This window comes from Protobothrops mucrosquamatus, unplaced genomic scaffold (genome assembly GCF_001527695.2).
Source record: "Protobothrops mucrosquamatus isolate PMUCROS unplaced genomic scaffold, P.Mucros_1.0 scaffold1123, whole genome shotgun sequence".
Lineage (NCBI taxonomy): Eukaryota > Metazoa > Chordata > Lepidosauria > Squamata > Viperidae > Protobothrops > Protobothrops mucrosquamatus.
This window is the reverse complement of record NW_015387341.1, coordinates 269,654-291,086: the sequence shown is the minus strand read 5'-3', so window position 1 is coordinate 291,086 and position 21,433 is coordinate 269,654. Positions and strand designations below refer to the sequence as shown.

The window sequence follows — 21,433 nt, the reverse complement described above, 5'->3', positions numbered from 1 at the left end:
GCTCTGTGCCAAGGGGCCGCCTTCCTCCTCTATCGATCCAGCGATAACCTGGCAAGGTCAAAGGCGCCTGGCAAGGACCGCACCTGGTGGGGGCTCCCAGGATGCTCGGCTGCAGCTGGCTATAAATGCGGGAGGGGCCTCCCACAAAGCCTACTTCAGTGGCTGCCATCATGCTCAAGCTGCTCTGCGCCCTCCTGCTCGTGGCTCACGGTAAGTGGTTGTGGGGGGGGGAGCCGTGCCCTGCCTCCCCTCTGGGAACAGCTCAGCGCCGCCTCAGCCTGGGCTGCCCGGAGCTGCTCAGCTCAGGGTCTAGTCAGTTTCTCTGGCTATTGGATGCAAAGAGAATCTGGTCAGTCCTCCCTGCACTGATGATTTCTCCCCCTTGGAAGTGCCTCAGTCTCACCTGTTTGTGGGGAGGGCAGACTCTGGAAGGAAAAAAGCTGTTGAGAGGGCTCTTGTGTCATTGACATAAATCGCTGAGAGGTCTCCTTTTCTTCCTTCCCTCTCCTCTGTGCTTTTTCAAGCCTACGGCTGTGGCCGCCCCACCTATGTGCCCAACATTTCGCGTGTGGTTGGGGGCGAAGACGTCCGCCCCCACAGCTGGCCCTGGCAGGTAAGCGGCTTGGGGGTCCTTGCTTGCTGCAGCCTGGGAGGGCAGAACCATGGCTGACCAGTCGTCCTGTGGGACGCCTCGCCACTGGAAGGGGGAGAGGAGATCTTCTTGAGACCCAGGAGGGTCCCCGTACACCAGGGGGGGGTCCTTGCCTGCTTCGTGAGGGGTTTGAGGCGCAGGGCAAAATCCAGGCTGGGGGGAGTGAAAGTCTGGGGGTTTTGAAAGTAACAAAATTGGGCCAATTTCGCTTTCAGGTCTCCCTCCAGTACAACAAGAATGGAGTTTGGGCTCACACCTGCGGCGGGACCCTCCTTGACCCCCAGTGGGTGCTGACGGCGGCTCACTGCATCAGGTAAGCCCCCCGACCCTCCGGGGGTGACCCCCAGCCCCAAAAAGAATGTGGGAGAAAGACGTTTCTCCTTCTCAGAGGCAGCCGTCTCAGCCGAGGCCTCGTCTCCCAAAACACCCCTGTGGTGTCTTTTGAAGGACACTGGGGAAACTCCCTCCCCCCCCCAGTGTGTTCCTTGTGGGGCAGGAGGGGGAGCTTTCCGGGGGAGGTTCTGCCCCCCATCCCACTTCCTCCCCTCCCTTCCCCCAGCTCCAAGCGGACCTACCGAGTGCTGCTGGGGAAGCAGAACCTGAAGGAGGCCGAGGCCGGCGAGGTGGCTGTGGCGGTGGAGAAGGCCATCGTCCACGAGAAGTGGAACTCCCTCTTCATCATGTGAGTCTCTCCGGAGGGCCGGGGGAGGAGGGGCAGCCACGTCCTTGCCCCAGGGGGGCCCACCTAGCCCTGCACCCCCCCCCCTCCTCAATACGGCTGCTGCCGCTTTTTCCTCTCGCAGCAATGACATCGCCCTGCTGAAGCTGGCACAGCCGGTCGAGTTCAGCGACACCATCCAGCCCTCCTGCCTGCCCACCCCGGACTCTCTGCTGCCCCAGGGCTTCCCCTGCTACGTCACCGGGTGGGGCCGTCTCTGGAGTAAGTCAGCGGCTGCCCTCCCCCCCCAAGCAGGGAAGAGTAGCCCCGAAGGCGGCCGTCCTGGGGTCCAAACACCTCTCTCTCTCTCCCTCCCTCCCTCGCAGCCAATGGGCCCATAGCGGACAACCTCCAGCAGGGCTTCCTGCCCGTGGTGGACCAGGCCACCTGCACCCAGAAGGACTGGTGGGGCTCCATGGTCAAGCCCACCATGGTCTGCGCAGGGGGAGACGGCGTCATTTCGGGGTGCAATGTAGGTTTGCTGCTTCTCCTGGATGGCCTGGGGGGCCCTCAAGCACAGCGACAGATGGGGGGGGGGTCGCCAAAGGCCAAGCCGTGGTTTGCTTAACTCACGCTCAGCCACATCGGTCTGCGTTCTAATCCTGCGTGAACCCACAGAGCTTTGTGACTGGGCGGGCATGAAGCTGGGATATAACCCAGGACAATCTGGTTTAGCACAATCAGTGGTCAAAAGTACAGGAACCCCCCCCAGTCAGCCTCGGGGGTGGGGAAGCAACCTTTGGGGTTGCCGCTCCCCGATCCCTGAGCCGGACTGCCCTCTGTCCGCAGGGCGACTCTGGCGGGCCCCTGAACTGCCACAATGGCGACTCCTGGCAAGTCCACGGCATCGTTAGCTTCGGGTCGGCCCTCGGCTGCAACACGGCCAAGAAGCCCACCGTCTTCACCCGCGTCTCCGCTTACATCGCCTGGATGAAAGAGGTGAGTGGGCGGCAGGAGCCCCGTCCCGACTGCCCAGCAGGCTCTCCAGGCCCTCCTGTGGGACCCCGGGGTCCTTTCCCCACGGACTCGGAGGCCCCGCGGCCGGAGCGATGGGCTGGCATCCTTTCTGCTATTCAGGGAAATCCAGCAAGGTTAGGTTGTCGCCATGAGGTCACGAGGCGTCCTCAGTAATAGGCGTGGCCCCGACCCTTGTGGAGGGAGGGCCTGCCTTGGTTCTGGGGCTGGAGCACGTGCAGAGTGCAGACCCTGAAGAGCCAGGCGTCGGCTCCCCCGCCTTCTCCTGCCTTCAAAGGGGGCCACCTGGCCGTGGCTGCTCTTAACGTTGCTCGCCCAAAGAGGAGCCTGTTCAAGTCTGCTTCCACAAGGGGGAAATTGGGCCTGGCTGATGCCGGAAACGCATCGCGGAGGAAAAGAAGCTGCAGCTCTGGGCAGGATCTGTCCAGTCTTTTCAGAATCCGCTGAGCGGTGCTTTGTCTTTTCCCCTCCCGCAGAAAATGGCTCAGAACTGAGGACCCAGCTGTGTCGTGTGTGGCAAACCGATAGGAAAAACACTCAATAAACGTTCTATCATCCCAAGAGGGCTGTGTCCTTGTGGCATTTCCTGCCCCCAGAACCTGGGATTCCTTCACATCCCACTCCAACATTCATTCATCTCCGGGTTTCTGGGCTTGTCTGGGGGTGTGTGTGTCTTGCGCACTGGGGTTAAAGACCCTCTGGGGCACATCCCCCAGCCCCCCCCCCACTTGGCAGCCTCCGTTCTTCCTCCAGCTGTCCGGCTGCAGTCTGTTACCCTGCCTGTTAACCATCACAACGGAAGCTGCACAACTGCACCTCTAAAAGATAAGGACGCCGCCACTGTCAGGCAAACGGAAGACTTGGCACACAAGGAAGAGGGGAGGGAGGAGGCGAAAGGCAGGCTCAGACAGATCCAGGTAGCCCTCGACTTATGACCACAGCTGAGCCCAAAATTTATGTTGCTAAGTGAGACATTTGCTAAGTGAGTTTTGCCCCATCTTACCATTTTCCTTGCCACCGTTGTTAAGCGAACCACTGCAGTTGTTAAAGTTAGTCACACATGGTTAACTGTGGATGGTGCCCCCCCAGTGGCTGAACTGAGTACGGGGCCCATAGTTAGGGCATGTATGACCAGACTGCTGCCCCTGGTGGCTGAATTAGGTACTAGTGCCACAGAGAAAATAGGATATGCCTTTATCAGTGAGTGCTGCCCCCCAGTGTCTGTGTTGGGTATTGCTGTCAAAGGGGATCCTGGAAGTTCCTGCTCTTTCTGCGTCCCCATCTTGCCCCAGATACGGGATTGGGAAGTGGCGGGCGGCTCCTTTTACATGCTGAATTATTCTCTGCTGTTTGGAAATGGGCCAGTCTGGGGTTGTGGAAGGAGTGCCTCAGTTTCTCCCTTTCTGGTCTCTCTTGACTGCCCACCAAGAAGTAAATGGATTTTTTCCACATTCGGGGGTCCTGGAGACCACCAAGGGGAATGTGGGGCCGGTGAGGGGCACAAACTGTTCCAGGTGCCTCTCCTTGAAGAACGAAAGCAGCCAAGAACAGATAAAATAAGAAACAAGCACAGAACTCAGGAATTTAAATATTTAATGATGTAAAAAGATTATCAGACATTGTGCTCATCCCTCAAATAATTAAATAACAATTTAAGACACTGTGTTTTTCCTATCAGCACCTCTCATTGTAATAATTTTGATTTCTTGAAAAAAGAACAGAAACGTAAAACAGTAAAAACTTGATTCAAATCGGTTTGTTCCATTAGAGCTGAATAAGTCGGAAAGGCCAAACACGGGTTTCCATGCAGCTCCAAAGGGGAGGGGAGATCATTTGGAGTCTGGGGTCTCTACCTGCTTGCTGGTGGGGGCTTCTCCATGGAACACAGCACTGGAAAGGTACCAGCTCCTTAGCACCAGGTGGCAAAACGGGGCCTTAAATAAATATCTCCCCCTCCACCCCCAAGAAATACATCTCCAGAAATACGTCTCGAGTGCCAGGAATGGCGAAGGACCAGCAAACGTTCATCAGACCTTGAAAAAAAACTTTTTCCGGAGAAAGTTGACATGACCCGGCATTTGCTTGTAAGGCCCTGCATCTTTGTCAGCGACGATGTTCGCCACCTGGGGAGGCAAGAGCAGGGGGTGGGGGTGGGGTGAGAGAGGGGTCCTGCAGACGGGCGGGCCCCCTTCTGCCTGGGATGGAGCAACGCCCGGCAAGCTGGAATTGAGGGTAAAGAAGGCGTCCTGTCCCAGTTTTGGGCCTGGGGTGGTGGTGGTGGTGGTGGAAAACTGACAGCCAAAGAAGCTGCCGGGTTTCCTGGCAGGCGAATCCCAGCGCCCGAGGCCCAGAGGGGGGGGGAGGGCAAAGTTACCTTCATGAGGATGCTGGACAGGTCCTCCTGGTGGGCGTACTCAGCCAAGACCTGGTCCAGAGTCTCGATCAACCAGGAGCCGCTCTGGGTGTCCCGCCAGGACACGTGGCCTTTGGGGGGACACAAGCGCCAAAGGTCAGGACTCGCCTGTCCTAGCGGGCCTCTCGCCTCCCCACATGCTGCTGCTGAGGGCGGAAGGGGGCGACAGCCTCATGAGGGCCATGGGGGAGCTGCTGCCCCCTGCTGGCTGAGCGGGGTGAAAGCATCAGGTGGGTCGAGAGGTCTGAATTGGCGCCCGACAGTGGCCTGGGAGCGTTGCCCCCTTACCTGGAAAGGTCGGGTAGCAAACCAGGATGTCGCTGTCGGTGGGCAGGCTGGCTGTGGCATCAAGCTCATCGTGGTCTCCGCCCGGCCCCCGCATTGGGGTGGCATCCGACTCCACGGTCTTCTCTTCAAGCCGGCCCTGCGAAGCGTCTGTCTCCATTTTGAAGCCCGGGTCTTTTTCCTCTGAGAAGGCAAACAGGTCTGTTTTTCCAGGCGATGCTCTGGGCCCCAGGACCCCTCCCTCTGGACTCCCCAACGCCCCCCTCTCACCTCCTCCGCAGGCCTGGATGAAGAACAGCTTCGGCTTCCCCCTCAGGCTTGGGCAGTGGGAGCCGTTGAAATAGCTGACCACCTTCTGCAGCGCAATGCGCTGCCCGTCTGTCCCGAAGATGGCGCCCGGAATCTGGTTGTGGTAGCTCTGGAAGAGGCCAGGAGACCCTCAAGAGTGCCCCCCCTCTTCGCACGGCTCTCTCAAGGGGGGAAAGTAATCCCTGACTTTGGACCGGTCGCTTAGCACAAAGTCACAACCTGGCCTGAGAAGGGGAGCTGCGGCCCAGTTCCAAAGCTTTAATGGCTGGGCTGAGCTCTCACTCTGGGTTCAGCCCTTCAAGAAGAGGAGGGGGGGGCCTTGCAAGGAGCTTCATCTTGCAATTCTACTCTCAAAAAGCTTTACAAAGAGCCAAATTGTTTTTTCCAGTCTCGCAAGGCTCGTGATTTCTAGGAAGCAGCACTTGAATTATGTTTATGCTGAGGACAGTGAGGCTTAACTCTTCAGAAAAGCAGCAGCTGGTCAAAGCCGCATCTGGCACCCCCTCGTGACTGCCCCGGATTTACTGCTATGTCATGGGGAAAGCCCTCTCCACTCTCCCGCACGCCCTCACCACCACCATCGTGCAGGAGCCCGGGGCCCTGGGCCGCCTACCTCGCAGCCGTGGGAGAGGATGACCACCAGGCAGCAGTCCAGGGTGCTGTGATCCCGCCTGGCCAGGCTCTGCAGCTCCTGGCTGATTTCCTGAGGGCGTTTCCAGAGAGGGCCGGTTGAACCAAACACCGGACCTCACTCTGAGACAAGCTGAAAACCTGAAGGGCTGAGTCAACATTTCGGGGAGAGGCACCCTTAAACTTTTTCAAGACACTCTAGCTGGGGGGAGGGCGGGGGGGGGGGAGAGAGGCCCAGCGGCAGCAAGGTCAGCCTGCCCAGCAAACCCTTTTCTCCCTTCCGGTTCTTTCTGACAGGCCACGGAAGGAAGAGGAACAGTTGCCCTCCTACGCTTCTCAAAGCTGAATCCAGATCTTGGGGAGGGGGAGATATTTTCCCCAGGGAACCCGCCGAGCCCCGGCTGGAGAGGCTCACCTGAGCTGTGAGGTCTTCCTTGGTCAGGATCTCGAAATGCAGCGCCCGGAACCTCTTTTCCAGCCTCTGGCAATCGACGTTGGAGCCCAGGCGGCGTTTCAAATCCGTGTCTTTGTTGAAATTGACGTTGTTGATGATGAGACAGTAGCCGCAGGGCTCAGAGGTCAGGGGGTAAACCTGTGAGGACACATCAGGCACATTAACGCCAGCGTGGCACCACTGCCAAGTCACCTCGAGGCAGCCCTCAGCCCACACAAAACATTGGATAAAATTTTAACTGGCGATTTCGGAACCAGGACGCCGATCCAAAGCCGGCACCTGGGAAGGCCAGCGAAGAAATAAAGCTTTCAAAAAAGAAGCAAACTCACCATGTCGGAGTCCCTCTGGGGCTTCTCTTCCGGGGGGCCTGGCCGAGGGGGGAGAAGGGAGGAGATCCGTCGGTCCAGGCAGAAGAGCCACAAAGCCCCCCCCCAGGGGACCCTCCCCCCCAGGGGACCCTGCCCAGCCGGACCCTGCCCGCCCTGGAGAGAAAGAGAAAGCCCCTCCCTGCCCCACGTCCTCGCCCCCCCCCCCCCCGTCTTCTGGATCCTGGCCCAGAAATGGGGAAGAGGCTCGGGGGTGTGTGTGTGTGTGATGGTGTGGGGTGTGTCTGTGGGTGTTGTGTACAGACAATGAAAGAATCGGGGTGCCCGAAGGGGGACCCTTCTGAGCGGTCACTTGGCCGAGCGTCGCAGAACGAGGACTACCCGTAAGGGGGCTGCTGGGGGGGGAGGGGGCCACACCCGACACTCCCGGCCCCGCTTACCCGGCCGGCCGGGCTGGGCTTCGCAGGGGGTCTCCGTCGCGGGCGGAGGAGGAGGAGGAGGAGGAGGACGATGGGCCCCGGGGTCCTCCCCCTCCGGGCGGCGTCCGTCGCTCAGCAGCTCCGCCAGCCCCTCCTGGCCGGTGTCCCGCAGGCACAGCACGAAGTCGGCCAGGGCCCGCCGGCCCCGCGTCTCCACGTCGCGCAGCAGCTGCCGCGCCTGGTCCGGCCGGGGGCCCGCCGACTGCGCAGGCGCGGAGAGAGGAAAGAGGGGACGGTTGGGGGCACGACTGGATGGCCGCGCGGGACCCCCGCCCGCAACAACAGCCCCGCAGGGCAGGAAGGGCCCGAACCTGCTCCGGGGGACCCCAAAGGCGCCTGGGGGCTCCTCCCCTCGCGGCCCCGCCCCTCCTCCTCCTCCCGGCCGCGCACCATGGGCCGCGCGGTACCTGGATCTCCTCCAGCATGTCCGCGGTGAAGAGGCCCCGGCGCAGCAGCGGCGCCCAGAGCGGCTCCAGCCGCAGCTCCTTCACCAGCCGCACCCGGGAGCGGCGCAGACGCCGCCGATCCGCCTCCTCCATGGCCGCCGGGACCCGACGCCGCCCGGGGGGTGGGGGGGTGGGGAGAAACACCGATGCGGCTGCCGCTGATGCTGCGCATGCGCGCGCGGCTCCGGCCGTCCTCCCTCCCGGCGGTCCGCGCAGGAAGGCGGGGCTAACCCCACGCCGGAAGTGAGCGCCGGCTGCGCCGTCTCTATGGTGACGAGGCCGCCGAGCCGGAAGTGGGGACCGGGGAGACAGGAGGAGCCCTGGGTGGGTATTGCGGGCGCCTTTCCCCCCTCCCCTTTCCCCCCGGGAGGGGGGAGCATCGAGTGGTCCCGTGGCGGAGGGGGGGAGGAGGGGGACGCTCTAGCCCCTCGCCGGTCTCCCTCATCGTGGGCGGGAGGACCGGGGCGGGAGGGCTTGGGGAGCCTCGGCGGGGAGGGGGTGGGTCGCACCCCCCCTCCTCTTTGGGGGAATCCCGACAGACCCGAATCCCTCTCGGCGCGCCTCGGGGGCGCCAGGTTGGGGAAGGAGCCGCCCAGGAACGGGGCTGCTGGAAAGGGGCCGAGGGGCGGGTGGTGGTGGGGAAGCCAGGCTCTGCGCATGCGCACCAAGAGCCCCTGGGCATCCTAGCCCCCCCCAAGAGGGAGGAAGAGGGGAGGGGGATCCCTGGCTGCCCCCCCAAACCTCTTGATGGCGGCCACCAAACAGCCTGAGCCCCCCCTCTCAAAGGGGGCCGCCTGGACCCCCCCCAGCAGGAGCAGCCCCGAAAACCCCTCCGTGGATGGAGGCAGAGGAGCCGGTGAAAGGGGAAACGAGGGGGTTTCTCTTCCCAGGTTATGATGGGGGGACATGGCCGTGGCCCACCTCCACCCGGGGACCCTCCGCGTCGCAGGCCCTGACGTCTCCCCCCGTCTTCTTGTCCCCAGGAAGGCTCCTGGCCGGATTCCCTGCGGGAGAGGAGATGGAGATGAAACGGCTCAGCCTCTCCCTGGTGCTGGTCCTCTTCCTCGTCCTGGCCTTGCAGATCTTGTCGGCCGTCGATTTTGACCCGTATCGGATCCTGGGCGTCAGCAGGACTGCGAGCCAGGCGGATATTAAGAAAGCCTACAAGAAACTCGCCCGGGAGTGGTGAGTAAATCAAAGTAACCTCATTCCAGTGAGAATTAAAGTGATTCAGTGAGAGATGGCCAGGTTAAAAGCAGAGCCCTCCCCTCCCGCTGCGCAAGCCCCGTGAAGCGGCCGCTTCCTGAGCTGCTGCTGACCACCTTTTCTCGGCCTTCCAGGCATCCGGACAAGAACAAGGACCCGGGAGCGGAGGATAAGTTCATACAAATCAGCAAAGCCTACGAGGTGCAGAGGCCGACTTCGGATGTGGCACGTAGGGGGGGGGAATGGGGGGGGAGGCCGGTTGGAAGAAAAAGAGGGGACGAGGGCTCCGGTTCTTCCCGCGCAGATCCTGTCCAACGAGGAGAAGCGGTTGAATTTTGACCGCTACGGCGACGTGGGTGAGAACCAGGGCTTCCCGCACCAGCAGCACCAGCAGCCGCACCGCCACTCGCACCCCTTCCACGAGAGCTTCTACTTCGACGAGTCCTTCTTCCACTTCCCCTTCAACTCGGAGCACCACCACGACTCCACCGACGAGAAGTACCTGCTGCACTTCTCCCACTACGTCAACGAGGTGGTGCCCGAGAGCTTCCGCCGGCCTTTCCTCATCAAGATCACCTCCGACTGGTGCTTCAGCTGCGTCCACATCGAGCCCGTCTGGAAGGAGGTGGTGCAGGAGCTGGAAGCCCTGGGTGAGCCAAGGCGGGGGGAGGGGGAGGGAGAGGGAGGGAGCGTGGGGGGGAGCAGCCCCAAGCCTCTCGGAGGCCCGGGTTTGAGTTGAAGCTGCTCGCCCCAAAAGGCAGAGGTCAGGCATCCCTTTTTGGGGACGGTGACCATCTTGGCCTCTGGGCGATGGTGCTCAGTGGCCCTCTTAGGAGCTCGAGGCTTCTGCTCCTCCCGGGCAGAGAGGCCCGAGGCTCTCCTGGCACTCTGTGGGCTCGCCAGCTTCCATTCTGAGGGGCTCCGTCCTTCCCCCTCCCAGGTGTGGGGATCGGCGTCATCCACGCGGGCTACGAGCGGCGCCTGGCCCAGCACCTGGGCGCGCACAGCACCCCGTCCATCCTGGGCCTGATCAACGGGAAGGTCACCTTCTTCCACAACGCAGTGGTCCGGGAGAACCTCCGGCAGTTTGTGGAGAGCCTGCTTCCTGGGGCCCTGGTGGAGAAGGTGAGGAGCGGCTCTCGGGGGGGGAGGGGTTCCTCTTCTTTGGAACCCCCCACAGACCCCGACTCGGTTTCCAGGGGAGAGTCCTGTCGGAGAAGGGCTTAGGCCAGTGGCTCTCAACTTGCGGTCTGCGGACCCCTGGGGGGCGTGATGTCATCACAGGGGAGTTTTGGTGGTCCGGGGCCAAAAAAGGTATTTAAATGGGGGGGGTCTGTTATGAAGAAAAAGTTGAGAGCCACTGGCTTAGGTGTTTATTCTTCACTTTCTGCTGTTTCTTTAATTTGGGGTGGGGGCCAGGGGGTTGAGGGGGCGGGGTGGGCAGCGCTCGGCTTCAGGGTGGGGGCTGCAAAGTTCCTCCTGCCTAATTCTGTTCCGAGGGTTCGTTTTTAATCTGCCACTCCCATCCCGCAAGGCGGCTGAGAAACACCGTTGAAAAACGCACCCCCTGTCTGCCCCCCATCGGTACCCAGGGGTGCCTGAGGCGGCCCCCCTTTCAGCCGGCTGCGGGGGTCTGACAGCCTTCTTTTCCCCTCCCCCTGGCAGATTACGGACAAGAACTACGTCCACTTCCTGTCCAACTGGGAGAAGGAGAACAAGCCCCATGTCCTGCTCTTTGACCACTTGCCCCTGGCGCCCCTACTCTACAAGGTCAGTCTCTGAAGCCCCGGGCCTTGGGGGGAGCCCCCTTTGGGGACGGAGGGGAGCCCGGCCTTTGCCATGCACAGCAGGGACCCCTGCCCCAAGGCGTCAGGCTCAGCAGGACGCCCCTTCCTGACCCTCGGAAGCCAGGGGGCTGCGGGTGCAACAAAGGGGGTGCTCGGAAGTCGGGGGGGAGGGGGCCGAGGAAGCACAGGGTGTGGAAAATTAAAAGGCAGCTGGGCTGCATCGGTGTGCCCATCGTCCACCGCCCAGTGACCTCGAGCAGCCGATCCTCCCCTCCTTCTGTGGTGGTGGGGGGTTCTGGAGGGGATGCCTGGAGGAGGGGTCTGCGGTGGGCCCCTGACCCCCCCCTTCCCTTCCAGCTCACCGCCTTCGCGTACAGAGACTACCTGTCCTTCGGGTACGTCTGTGTGGGGCTCCGGGGCACCGAGGAGCTTTCCCGGCAGTACAACATCAACGTCTACACGCCCACCATGATGGTCTTCAAGGAGCAGGTGGAGAAGCCGGCCGACGTCATCCAGGTGGGCCCCACGGTGGCCCCAGCGTAGCGCGGGGGAGGGTGGGCGAAGTGTTTCCCTTTCCTCCCCCTCCTAACCAGTTAACCTCCCCCCTGCCCCCCCCAGGCCCGCCACATGAAAAAGCAGCTGATCGACGACTTCCTGTCCCAGAACAAATTCCTCCTGGCCACCCGCCTGACCAGCCAGAAGCTCTTCCAGGAATTGTGTCCCGTGAAGAAGTCTCACCGCCAGCACAAGTGAGTGGGGGGCCCCCTTCCCCTCCATCCAGCCCCTTCCACCCCCCACCCCCACCTGGCCCCTCTCTCAGGAACCCCACAAAGCTCCGTCTCCACTGCCTCCTCCGGGAGGGGGGTGTCTCCGGCTTCAAGGTGGCTGATCCCAGGCGGATGGGCTCTGGAATCCAGGCCTGCGTGGAGGAGGACCCCCGACTCCGAATAAACCTTTGTGGCTGGCAGAGCAGAGCCCAGACTCCTGTGCAGGGTCAGGCGGGGCCTGGGTCGTCTTCTGCCGAGGAGCTAGTCCTCATGGTTTCCATGCAGTAGCGGCCACTTTTTTTTCAATCTCTGCCGGTGCAGGTACTGCGTGGTCCTGCTCACGGGCGAGGGGGAGAAGTACGCGGAGAGCTACCAGGCCTTCCTGGCCTTCGCCGTGGCCAACACGAAGGAGACCCTGCGGTTTGTGCATATCTACGGCGACTACCAGCAGGAGTTTGCCCGCACTCTGCTCCAGGGCGACCTCTGGTCCCAGGCCAAGTCGGCTGTGAGTGTCCTGCCTGCCTCCTCCTCCTCCTCCTCCTGGTCTGCAGGGCGGGTGGCAGTGGGTCTCCCCATTCTTGGGGGACGTCAGTGCCCCCCAAGCCAGCCTGAAGGGTCTCTTCCTCCCCGAAGGAAGCCTGCTCTGGGCCTGCTTCCCCACCTTAACAAGCCCCTCCGTTGGAGGTGCCGGAGGGGCAGCCCTGGCGGGGCAGAAGCTGCTAATGCCCGCTGGAGGGGATGCTGGGCACGGCTTTGGGGCTCTGACGTATCCAGAAGAGAGTCCTGATCCTTCCCCGGCACCCCACGGACTCTCCTTCCGCAGGTGCTGATCCTCGAGAGGCGCAACAACGCCGGGCGGGTGGTGTACCGGGCCCTGGAGGAGCCCTGGGCGGGCACCCAGGAGGACACCTTCACCCTGCTGGACTTCCTGGACCAGCTGAGGATGGACGCCTCCTTCCTCTCCGCCCAGGCTGTCCTGGCGGACCTGACGGACGAGCTGGCGCCTGTGAGCCCTCTGGCCTTTCCCGGTGGGGGGGGGTGAGGAGGGAGGGAGGAGCGGAGCAACCCACAGACCCCGGGGATCAGCAGCCACATCAGCCTCTGAAGAGGAGAACCCCGAAAATCGGGCAAAATGAGCCTTCTTGTGAATTTGATTTTTGGGGCGGGAAGGTGTGTTCACAAGACCCCTGGAAGGAAGGAGGCCTGTTGGGGGGGGTTGCCCCCTGCCTGCCCCTGCCCCTATTCCAGCCTCTCTCTTGACCCTCCCTCTTTGCGGCGTCTCTCGGCAGGTTTTCTTCCTCCGGTGGGCCTACTCCGCCCTGGAGTACGGGGTGGACTGCTGGGAGAGCCTCTTCCGCAGCAACTGGTGCGTGTCCAGGGGGCCCCTCTCGCTGGGGGCATCAGGGCTTCCACCGGGACTCCCGAGCCAGGGGCCTCCAAAGCCCATAATCCCCTGCTGCCATCAGTTTGTGAAGCTTGCTAGAAAGGCCCCCAGTTCAGCCATTCTTTCCCAGGAAAAGGGGAAGCTCCGAGGAGGAGCCGGGCCCCTCTGCTCCTCCCGATGATCTGGGGTGTTTGTGTGTGTGTGTGTTTGTGTGTGTGTGTGTGACCTGGACCCTTAGCAGGGGCCACTGTGGCTCTTACAACGAGGCCGGCCACCTTGCCTGGGATCCTCGGCGGGGGCTCTGTTTCGTTCCTCCCCACAGCACAGCCTTTGGGGGGGGCAATGGGGGGCACCACGGGGTCTTTCATCCGTCTCTCTGTCTTCTCCAGGCGGGAGATGATGCCTTTGCTGTCCCTGATCTTCTCGGCGCTTTTCATCCTCTTCGGGACGGTGATCGTGCAGGCCTTCAGGTGAGCCTCCCCCCTCCATTTTGAGGGGGGAGGGAGGAGGGGGGAGGCGTTTTCTGGGGAGGGGTGTCGGGTGTGCGGGACCCTGCAGCTTCTGGGACCAGCCCCGGTTTCTCTCTTCCAGCGATTCGAGTGACGAGAGGGATTTGCCTCCCCCCAAGAAGGAGGAGCCTCCCCCCAAGAGCGAGAGGAGCGACATGAGCTTCGCCAAAGAGGACAGGTGTTTCCTTAGGATCGGGATATTGTGCTGTACTAATCACGCAACCGAGGGTTGTGTTCGCCTGTCACGCAGCAGCTGCATCCCACTGCTGGCCCTCCCCCTCTTTGCCCTCCCCCTTGCCCTCTCCCTGTGCCATGACCGCCCGGCGCTTGCTTCCTTCCTTCCTTCCAGGATTCCCAAAAAGTACTCGGTGAAAGTGACGGAGCTGACGGACATCACCTACACCAGCAACCTGGTGCGGCTCAGGCCCGGCCACATCAACGTGGTCCTGATCCTCTCCGGCGCCACCAAGACTCCCCTGCTGCAGAGGTTCGCCCAGGAGGTCTTCACCTTCACCGGGTAGGTGACACACAACCGCACACACACACCCTCCCAAGGCGTGGGAGGGAAGGGGGCACTGCCTTACTCCAGCCCTTCCTGGGGCTCTTCTTGATGATCTCTCCTGCCCCTCTCCCCCCCAGGAGCGGCTGCCTCCATTTCTCCTTCCTGAGCCTGGACAAGCACCGGGAGTGGCTGGAGTACGTGCTGGAGTTTGCGCAGGACGCGGCCCCCATCCCCAACCAGTACGACAGGCACTTCCTGGAGCGCGACTACGCCGGCTACGTCCTGGCCCTGAACGGCCACAAGAAGTACTTCTGCCTCTTCCGGCCCCCCCAGCCCGAGGAGGGCGACGGCAGCCGCCCGGGCCCCGGTGAGGACGAGGCCGCCGACCCGGCAGACGCCTGGGGCAGGCCCTCCTCGGCGTGGGGGCCCCGGGGCCTGAAGGGCAAGCTGCACCGGCTGTCCTTCTGGATGGAGCGGCTGCTGGAGGGGTCCTTGCAGAGATTTTATCTCCCCTCCTGGCCTGCCCTGGACTGAGCCCCCCCCCTCGATTAAAGTCACCCAGAAAGGTTGAGAAGCGACTGGATTACTCGGACCCGGAAGGAGGACCCCGGGGAGCCCCTCGGACGGCCGATGAGACTGTAGCTTTTAGATGACCTCTCCTAGGCCTTGGTGAGTTAGAAAGCACGCCCTCGCCCTCGGGGCCGGCGGAGGAAGGCGCTGACCGGCCCTCTGGCGCCGAATAGTCCAGACCGTCTCGGGAACCTGGGCAGGGGCGATTTCTCCCCCCCTTCCCGTCTCCTCCCCCAGCCTTTGGAGCGCCTGCGGGAGCCGGTGCTGCTGCTGCTGTCAAGACTCTCGGACTACGGATTCCTGCGGCTGCTGCTCCTGTGAAGATGGGCTTTGTTCTCTCTCCAGACCCTCCACCTGTGGCTCGTTGGGGCCCGGCCTCCCCCTGCATGCCCCAGGCCCTGACTCCCCCGGCCTTTTCTGACCGGCCGTGTCTTCCCTTGGCTACTGACCGGTTGACAGGGCGGGCAGTCTAGTGGGGGGGAGGGGGTGCCTGCCACCCCCACCCACCCTCCAGGTCTGGGGAAGCTGCAGAACGGGCCCGGCCAGGCCCCACCCAGATCCACGGGCCATTTTCCTTCGTCTCCTTCCATGCCTGTCTGTGTCGGGATGTCTAGTCTAGAGCCATAAGCGATCTACTGTACACACACACACAACACACACGCACGCCTGATTGCAAGTGCAAAACCAAAACCCCCTTTGGGGGCTCCGTCTCGAGGCTCCTGGATCTGCAGGTGACCCAGCCGCGGGGGGGGGGGGGGGGTGAAAGGACACCTGGACCCTCTGTTTTTCGGTGGCTTTTGTTTACATTTCTGTGGAGCTGCCTCTCCCCCTCCCTGTTTTGGGGAGGGGGCTGTTCGTACTTTGAGCTGTGGGGTGGGGTTCAGACGCTGCAGGGGGGGAGACGATACGTAGCAGCTTCTCCCCCCCTTCAGCTCGTGGCAGGTTGTAGGTGACTCTGGCCTTTCCTGAGGTGCTGGCTTTCTCCCCGCAAGGAGGCTTTTCGGCACTGTTTGGTCCAGAGTCCTGCAGGTGGTCCCTTAGGGTGGGGGAACTGAGGAAAGGGATGGGTGTGTGTGTCTTTGTGTGCATGCCTTCTGCCTTGCCCTGCCCCACAAAGCTGGCTGGGGGGGGGATCAACCCCCTCCTCCGCCCCCAATGAGGGAAGGGATTGAGTTTCAGGCTGGGGGTGTCTCCTGCCCCACCCCACCCCCGTTTGCCTTGACAGCAGCGGGCGAGACAAGATGCCTTTAGGAGGAGGTGCCTTCAGCAGTGTGTGTCCCCCCCCACCAGCACACTTTGGGGCAGGGGGCTGGCCTGGGCGCTCCATCGGTCGGTGCCGAAGTCGAGGCGGCTCCCTTGCCAAGTGATGGCGAATGGGGAGCCCTGGCACAGCGCTTTGCCCCCCTCCCCAAGTGGCCTGCAGCCAAAAGGGCGGAGTTGGCACAACCGGAGCCTTGAGCTGCCCCCTCCCTCCCCTGCGGACCCCCCTTTCCCCTTTGGTTCCCCCCACAACCCCCCCCTCCGGTTGCCTCCCGTCTGCTGAAGAAAAGGGGTGCCCCAAAACGGAGGGGCACCGCAGTCCAGGCAGGGAAGTCGCTTTGGAGGGATAGGGGTGAATTTTGCACTTTTGATACGGGGCTGGGGGCGTCAGGGAATAAATAATTTATTGGGCAAGCTGCCTTTTTCCCCCTCCCCCCCCCCTCCGGGTCTCTGTGAACAAGCACTGCCTTTATTTGGGGTTCGCTTTGCTTTAAGACTCCGAAACCGGTTTGAAGCTGAAATAAACTTATTTTAATGTCTGGCCACAAGACGGTGCAGCCTTAACCTCAATTAGCGCGGGGGGGGGATCTAAAGGGCAACGGGCTCTCTTCCAGGGATCTGGGTTCCAATCTTCCTCTCAACAAATCCCCTCCTTCTAGGGACTCGGCTTCAGTCTCTCCCTCTAAATGGAGGAGCCGCAGACCGGCCTCAGGAGCCGGCCTCCTGCCAGTACTGCAGCAATGAGGGCTAGCTACTTCTTGTTCCAAAGCCGGAAGAGACTCGGGGGTTTGTGTGTGTCGATCCTGCGTGTTTCCAAGGGTGCCTGGTGCAGATGTTGCAAAGCCGGGATCCCAGAGTCGGGGGGAGGGGGGCACCCTTTTATTCTCAGAGCGTGGAGTCGGACTTTTTGGGGAGGGGGCTCCTCTTCACCCCAGGGAGGGCGCACAGCATCTCAAAGAGGAGGTTTGCGCCCAGGAGGGCCGTGATGCCTGCAGGCAGAGAGCAGAAGGCGTTTCAGCAAGAGGGGGGCTCCGGGGGGGGGGCATTTTGCTGGCAGAGGGGGCTGCCCTCGGCACGGAATCTGACATTCGGGGAGTGGGAGCCTGGTCCTCCCGCCCTCCCCAGCCCCCTTACCGGAAAGATCGTACACGGGGGCCACTTCCACCAGGTCCCCCCCTACGACACGCAGCCCTTGGCAGCCTCGGATGATCTCCAGGGCCTGGGGGGGGGGAGCCAGAATGAGCGAGTGGGTGGGCAGGCGGAGAGGCCGCCAGGAGGACAAGGGGGTCCCTGGGGGTCTCAGGGCAGACACCCAAATGAAAGCAGCTGGCTGACCTGGGCCGGGGTGAGGCCTGCCGTCTCAGGGGTCCCCGTGCCGGGAGCAAAGGCCGGGTCCAGGGCGTCGATGTCGAAGCTGAGGTAGAGCGGCCGGTCGCCCACCTGCGCCCTCACCTCCGCCATCAGGGGGGCCAGCGACTTCATCCAGCAGTCTTCCGCCAGCACCACCCGGAAGCCCTGCGGGGGAGGGAGGGGGCGTCTCTTTAGCTGGGGAGGGCATGGGGGGCTCCTCCCAGCCCCAGGGAGCACTGGCATCCCCCCCCAAGAGAAAGTCTCCATTGATTTAAAGGGTGGCTTTGCGACTGGAGACGGGTCACCTTTACCTCTGGCACAAGGAGTGAAAAGGGGGGGTGGCTTCGGGGGGTGGGGTCTTCAAGGACCCTTCCCCTGTATTTCATCGCCCCCTCCCAGCAGTTTTAGGCCATCTCGGGTGCCCGTTTTGCTTCTGCTCCAGAAATCTGGGTCAGCTAGAAAGAAGAGATCCCCCACGGGGGTGGCAGGGCTCACCTGATCCCAGGAAAACCTGTATGGATCCGAGGAGTAGGAGGAGCCCCGGATCCCGATCTGAACGACCCGCTGGCGGTCCAGCAGCCCCTCCTCCACGCAGCGCCGGAAAGGGGTGCCGTGGTAGATCCGCTCCCCCAGCGCTTGGTCACCCGTGTCGGTGTGGGCGTCCACGTGGATCAGAGCCACCGGGCCGTGCCTGCAGGGGGGAGGGCAAGGCTGGTGGGCGCCTGGAGGAAAACCCGCCACGCAGGAGGCTTCCCACAACCTCTCAACCTGGTCCCTGCAGGGGCCACTTCTTCAGTTCCTCCAAGTCCCTGAACCCCCCCTCTCAAACCGGGGGGGGGGGGGTTTGCACCACAGGCTCGGCCGCAGGGAGGGACCCGAGAGAGCCGAGCCGAGAAAGGCAATCACGCTCTGTTTTTCAGGGAGGGCTCTGCAATCAACCGTGGATTGATTAGCTAATATTTTCTTCAGAGGGTTGTGTAACTCCAGCCACATACTTGGCCTGGGTGGCAGAGTGTGCCGGCCTAAAATTAGAGCCTTCAGGGGGAGGGGGGGGTCAGTGTGTTTGTTCGAATTCAGCCCCCTCCCCCTCTGTTTGCACAGAGATCCCTGTTACCACCCTCTTTTCAGTGGGATTCTGGCTACTTTCCAATCAATAAGACAAACAAGAATCCCCAAACTGACTTATCTGCCCCCGAATCCACTTTGGACTCACTTCTCTGCCAAGGCCTGCAGGATGGGGTAGGTGATCGTGTGGTCTCCGCCTGCAGAATCCAAAAACAGCATGTGAATAACAGCCCCTTCCTTTCCTGGGGCAGAAATCTGTGGAACTGCCCGCCACTTGATGGGAGCGATGGACGGGAGGAGGAAGCCCTTTGTTTAGCGCAGGCCAAGCCCACCGCCCTCCTCCTGCTTGGCTTACCCAGCGTGAGGGGGATGCAGCCCCCCGCCACGATCCTCCGATAGGCTTCCCGGATTCTCCTGCAGCTGTCCTTCAGGTCGTAGAGGTTGATGCCCACGTCCCCGATGTCGGCCACCTGGAGCGAGTGGTAGGGGTCCGCCCCGGTGGCGGGGTTGAAACGGCGCACCATGACCGACTCAGCACGGAGGTGGAGAGGGCCAAACCTGGAAGAGAAGCAGCTTGCTTGGCAACCCCCCCCCCCACCACACCCCCCAGGAGAGCCCAGGACCGGCCACCTCCAGGGCCTCAAACAGCCCCAGCGACATGGCCTGCCTGGCTGGGCTGAAGAGCAGCTGGCTGGACTTGAGTCAGAGGTGTGGGGGGCACCTTGGCTGCCCCCCAAATTGAGCGCTCTTCTTTTGCCAAGTCAGACGGGAGCAGCGCTGGGCCCAGATCAGCCCTCCCCACACAGGGGACCGTCTGAGCCAGCTGGACTACGGCACCAGGGGCCATCCTGGCCAGAGACGGGGGGGGGGCAGATTGAAGGGGGCAGGGATCGGAGGGGCCCACCTGACCCACAGGAAAGGGGGAGTGCCAAGGAACCACCCAAACGATCAAATAAGCAAGCCTGGTGAATTAAGCCCAACCGATGTTAATTTGATGCAGGTTTTTTCCTGCCCGAGTGGCAGACTGCTGCTGCTGCCCCCACCCCAATCCTGGGCTGCTGGATGGGCCTTCAACCCCCCCCCCCACTCCAAGAGGGGCCCCCCTTACCTGGCCCCGGGGCGGTTGGAGGTGCCGATGTCAAGAGGGACGCCCACAAAGGCCACGTCCAGTCCTTCGGCCGAATCCTGCATGGGCAGCTTGAACATGGAGCCGATGCCCACCGTCCTGGCCGTGTCCTCGGCGCTGGGGGGCACGTTGAAGGCGGAGCCTGACGCCCAGCGAGGGCAGGGCAGCCTCCTGGCCAGGGGGCCGTGCAGGAAGGAGTCCCCAGGAGTCCTGCAGGCGATGCCCCGGTGGGGGGCCGGGTGGGTCTGGCTGCAGCAGGAGCGCAGAGCCGGGGCCAGGCGTGGGACGCCCAGGCGCGAGGCCCGGAGCAAGCCTCGGCCTCCCGGGGCAAGGAGACCAGCCATGCTGCTACTCAGCAACCGAGACCGAGAAGAGCGTTGGCAGCTGCCAGGGAGAAGTGCCAGCCCGGCCCTCCCTCCCTCCCTGCTCCAGCAGCCAAAGAGCAGGAGCCGTGACCTCCTGCCACCCGTGGGTCAGGGAAATATAGCCGCCCAGGCCTGGCACGTGGCCAGCCAAGGCGCTCTTTGGACGCCCGTCAAGTAGGCGCTTCCATTTCCTCCTTTGGCCACAGGACACTTGAAAAAGCCACCTAAACAACCGTTTAAAGCAACGTGATACATCCGGACTGCAGTAAACACGGGCCGGTCCACCTCGAAAGGGCCACCCCGGGCCATTCTGACTGCTTCCTCGCCTGCAGAAAGGCAGCCGGTCAGGTTTTTCTGCATTCGTGGGGAGGTGACTCTCTCAAAAGACACCATGGGGGGGGGGGGGGGGGAAGCCTAGCGGCCTTTGAGGCCAGGCAGGAGAGGAGTCAGCCTCACCACCCCAGAGAGGAAAGACAGGAGGAGGAGGAGGAGGAGGAGGAGGAGGAGGAGGAGGGTGTTCGCCAAGTTCCGTTCCGTTCTGGTTTGGCTCAAAGGAAAAAGTAGCTTCCCTTCTTCTGCTCTGCCCTGGAAAGTCCCACCAGGTGCTCCCCCCCCCACGCCCCCAGCCAGGGAGGAGGCCTCCTCCACGGGGGAGAGATTGGGGGGGGGGCTGCTTCTCTTCCTTGCAGGAAAGTGGCCAATTAAGTTTCCCAGGAGCAAACAGAGCCCCCACCCCAAAACCCATGACAGGCAGAAAGGAGGAGGCAATTAAGGCCCCCCCACTGGCAGGGCTTTGGCCCAAGGCTTCCCAGGGCAGCCTCCCTTTGTGGGGAGGGTGCTGGGCTCCCCCCCCTGGCTGCGGGAAATCTCAGATGGCCTATTTCGCTTCCCCCTGGAGGACCCAAGGCCAGCCAACTTGAAAACACTCAGGCCTAGGAACTTGATCACCTGATTTTGCCTTCTGCATTCACCATTAAGCACATCATCGAAAAGAAGAGAAAAGGAAGGAAGGAAGGAAGATGATTTCCCATGGATTTCCAGCAAAATAAACTTAAAACCTGCCTTTAAACCACAGGAACAACCTCCCCGCACCAAGCACCACACACACAACTCTGCAAATGTGAATGCAATTTATTTGCACAACCAAACAGGCAGTTCCACCTCTAAGGAGGACACCCGGGCACAGCCAAGCATACAAGATGGCACCGCTCTCTGATTTTGGATTTGTGACTGCCTGTCACAATTAAGAGGTGGGGGGGCTCTCCCTTCCACGCTGAGCCCCCCCCCCAAAAATCACTGGCTCCTTCTTCTGTCTCCAAGGGGAGGCCCCCACCTAACGCCTTCCCAAAGTCAGCCCCTCCCAGAGCTGAGGCTGCTGTTCTTCCACCAAGCAGGCAGATGTGCTACGTCAGACAAGCGCCATTCAACAGGGGAAGCTGGAGCCCCTTTGAACAGGCAGAAGGGGTTTTCGGGGGAATTCCTGGCCTCTGTTAAAACGCCACCAGCAAGGAAGGAACCAGTCTGGTTGCGCTTGGAGAATAGGACTATTTGGAAAAAAACAACCCAAACAGAATCACAATAAAGCAGGTGAGGAGGATATTTAACTCGTCTGGTTTCAATTCAAGAATTAAATCCACCATTTTGGGGTTCTAGGTCACTGAATGAAAGAAGCTTCTAGGCTATTTTGCTTTGTTTTGCAGCTGCCCTCTAGGGTCAAACGTGCAAGCGAGGGGTTTTAAATGACAGGCAACTCAAAACCCCGCTTGTCAAATGCTACTCGTGCCCAGCTCTGTGAACCCAAGCAGGAAACTAGGAAGCCAGGGGAGGGCCCCGCATTCTGGAGACCACAGCCAGG

At 61.9% G+C, this 21,433-nt stretch overlaps 4 protein-coding genes across 4 annotated transcripts; 2 read left to right on the top strand and 2 right to left on the bottom strand.

Moving 5' to 3' along the window:
- Positions 1-170: 170 nt before the first annotated feature.
- Positions 171-2,892, top strand: CTRC (chymotrypsin C). Its single transcript, XM_015820353.1, has 8 exons — positions 171-210; positions 525-613; positions 868-965; positions 1,212-1,334; positions 1,456-1,592; positions 1,697-1,842; positions 2,160-2,309; positions 2,822-2,892. Exons 1-8 carry the CDS (start codon positions 171-173, stop codon positions 2,837-2,839), a joined length of 801 nt encoding a protein of 266 aa, XP_015675839.1. The 3' UTR covers positions 2,840-2,892.
- A 1,040-nt stretch (positions 2,893-3,932) lies between these two features.
- Positions 3,933-7,780, bottom strand: CASP9 (caspase 9). Its single transcript, XM_015820373.1, has 9 exons — positions 7,649-7,780; positions 7,203-7,443; positions 6,766-6,803; positions 6,398-6,574; positions 5,966-6,055; positions 5,314-5,461; positions 5,047-5,226; positions 4,720-4,829; positions 3,933-4,468 (listed from the first exon to the last, which is right to left on the bottom strand). Exons 1-9 carry the CDS (start codon positions 7,778-7,780, stop codon positions 4,373-4,375), a joined length of 1,212 nt encoding a protein of 403 aa, XP_015675859.1. The 3' UTR covers positions 3,933-4,372.
- Positions 7,781-8,705: 925 nt separating this feature from the next.
- On the top strand, positions 8,706-14,376 carry DNAJC16 (DnaJ heat shock protein family (Hsp40) member C16). The gene is made up of 14 exons (XM_015820351.1): positions 8,706-8,872; positions 9,028-9,094; positions 9,198-9,543; positions 9,834-10,018; positions 10,559-10,663; positions 11,038-11,196; positions 11,299-11,429; positions 11,769-11,952; positions 12,271-12,453; positions 12,737-12,813; positions 13,221-13,301; positions 13,423-13,518; positions 13,684-13,857; positions 13,980-14,376. The coding sequence occupies exons 1-14, from the start codon at positions 8,706-8,708 to the stop codon at positions 14,374-14,376; spliced, it is 2,352 nt and encodes a 783-aa protein (XP_015675837.1).
- A 2,161-nt stretch (positions 14,377-16,537) lies between these two features.
- Positions 16,538-19,557, bottom strand: AGMAT (agmatinase). The gene is made up of 7 exons (XM_015820352.1): positions 19,196-19,557; positions 18,443-18,645; positions 18,236-18,284; positions 17,518-17,713; positions 17,008-17,187; positions 16,807-16,891; positions 16,538-16,661 (listed from the first exon to the last, which is right to left on the bottom strand). The coding sequence occupies exons 1-7, from the start codon at positions 19,555-19,557 to the stop codon at positions 16,558-16,560; spliced, it is 1,179 nt and encodes a 392-aa protein (XP_015675838.1). The 3' UTR covers positions 16,538-16,557.
- Between the last annotated feature and the right edge of the window lie 1,876 nt (positions 19,558-21,433).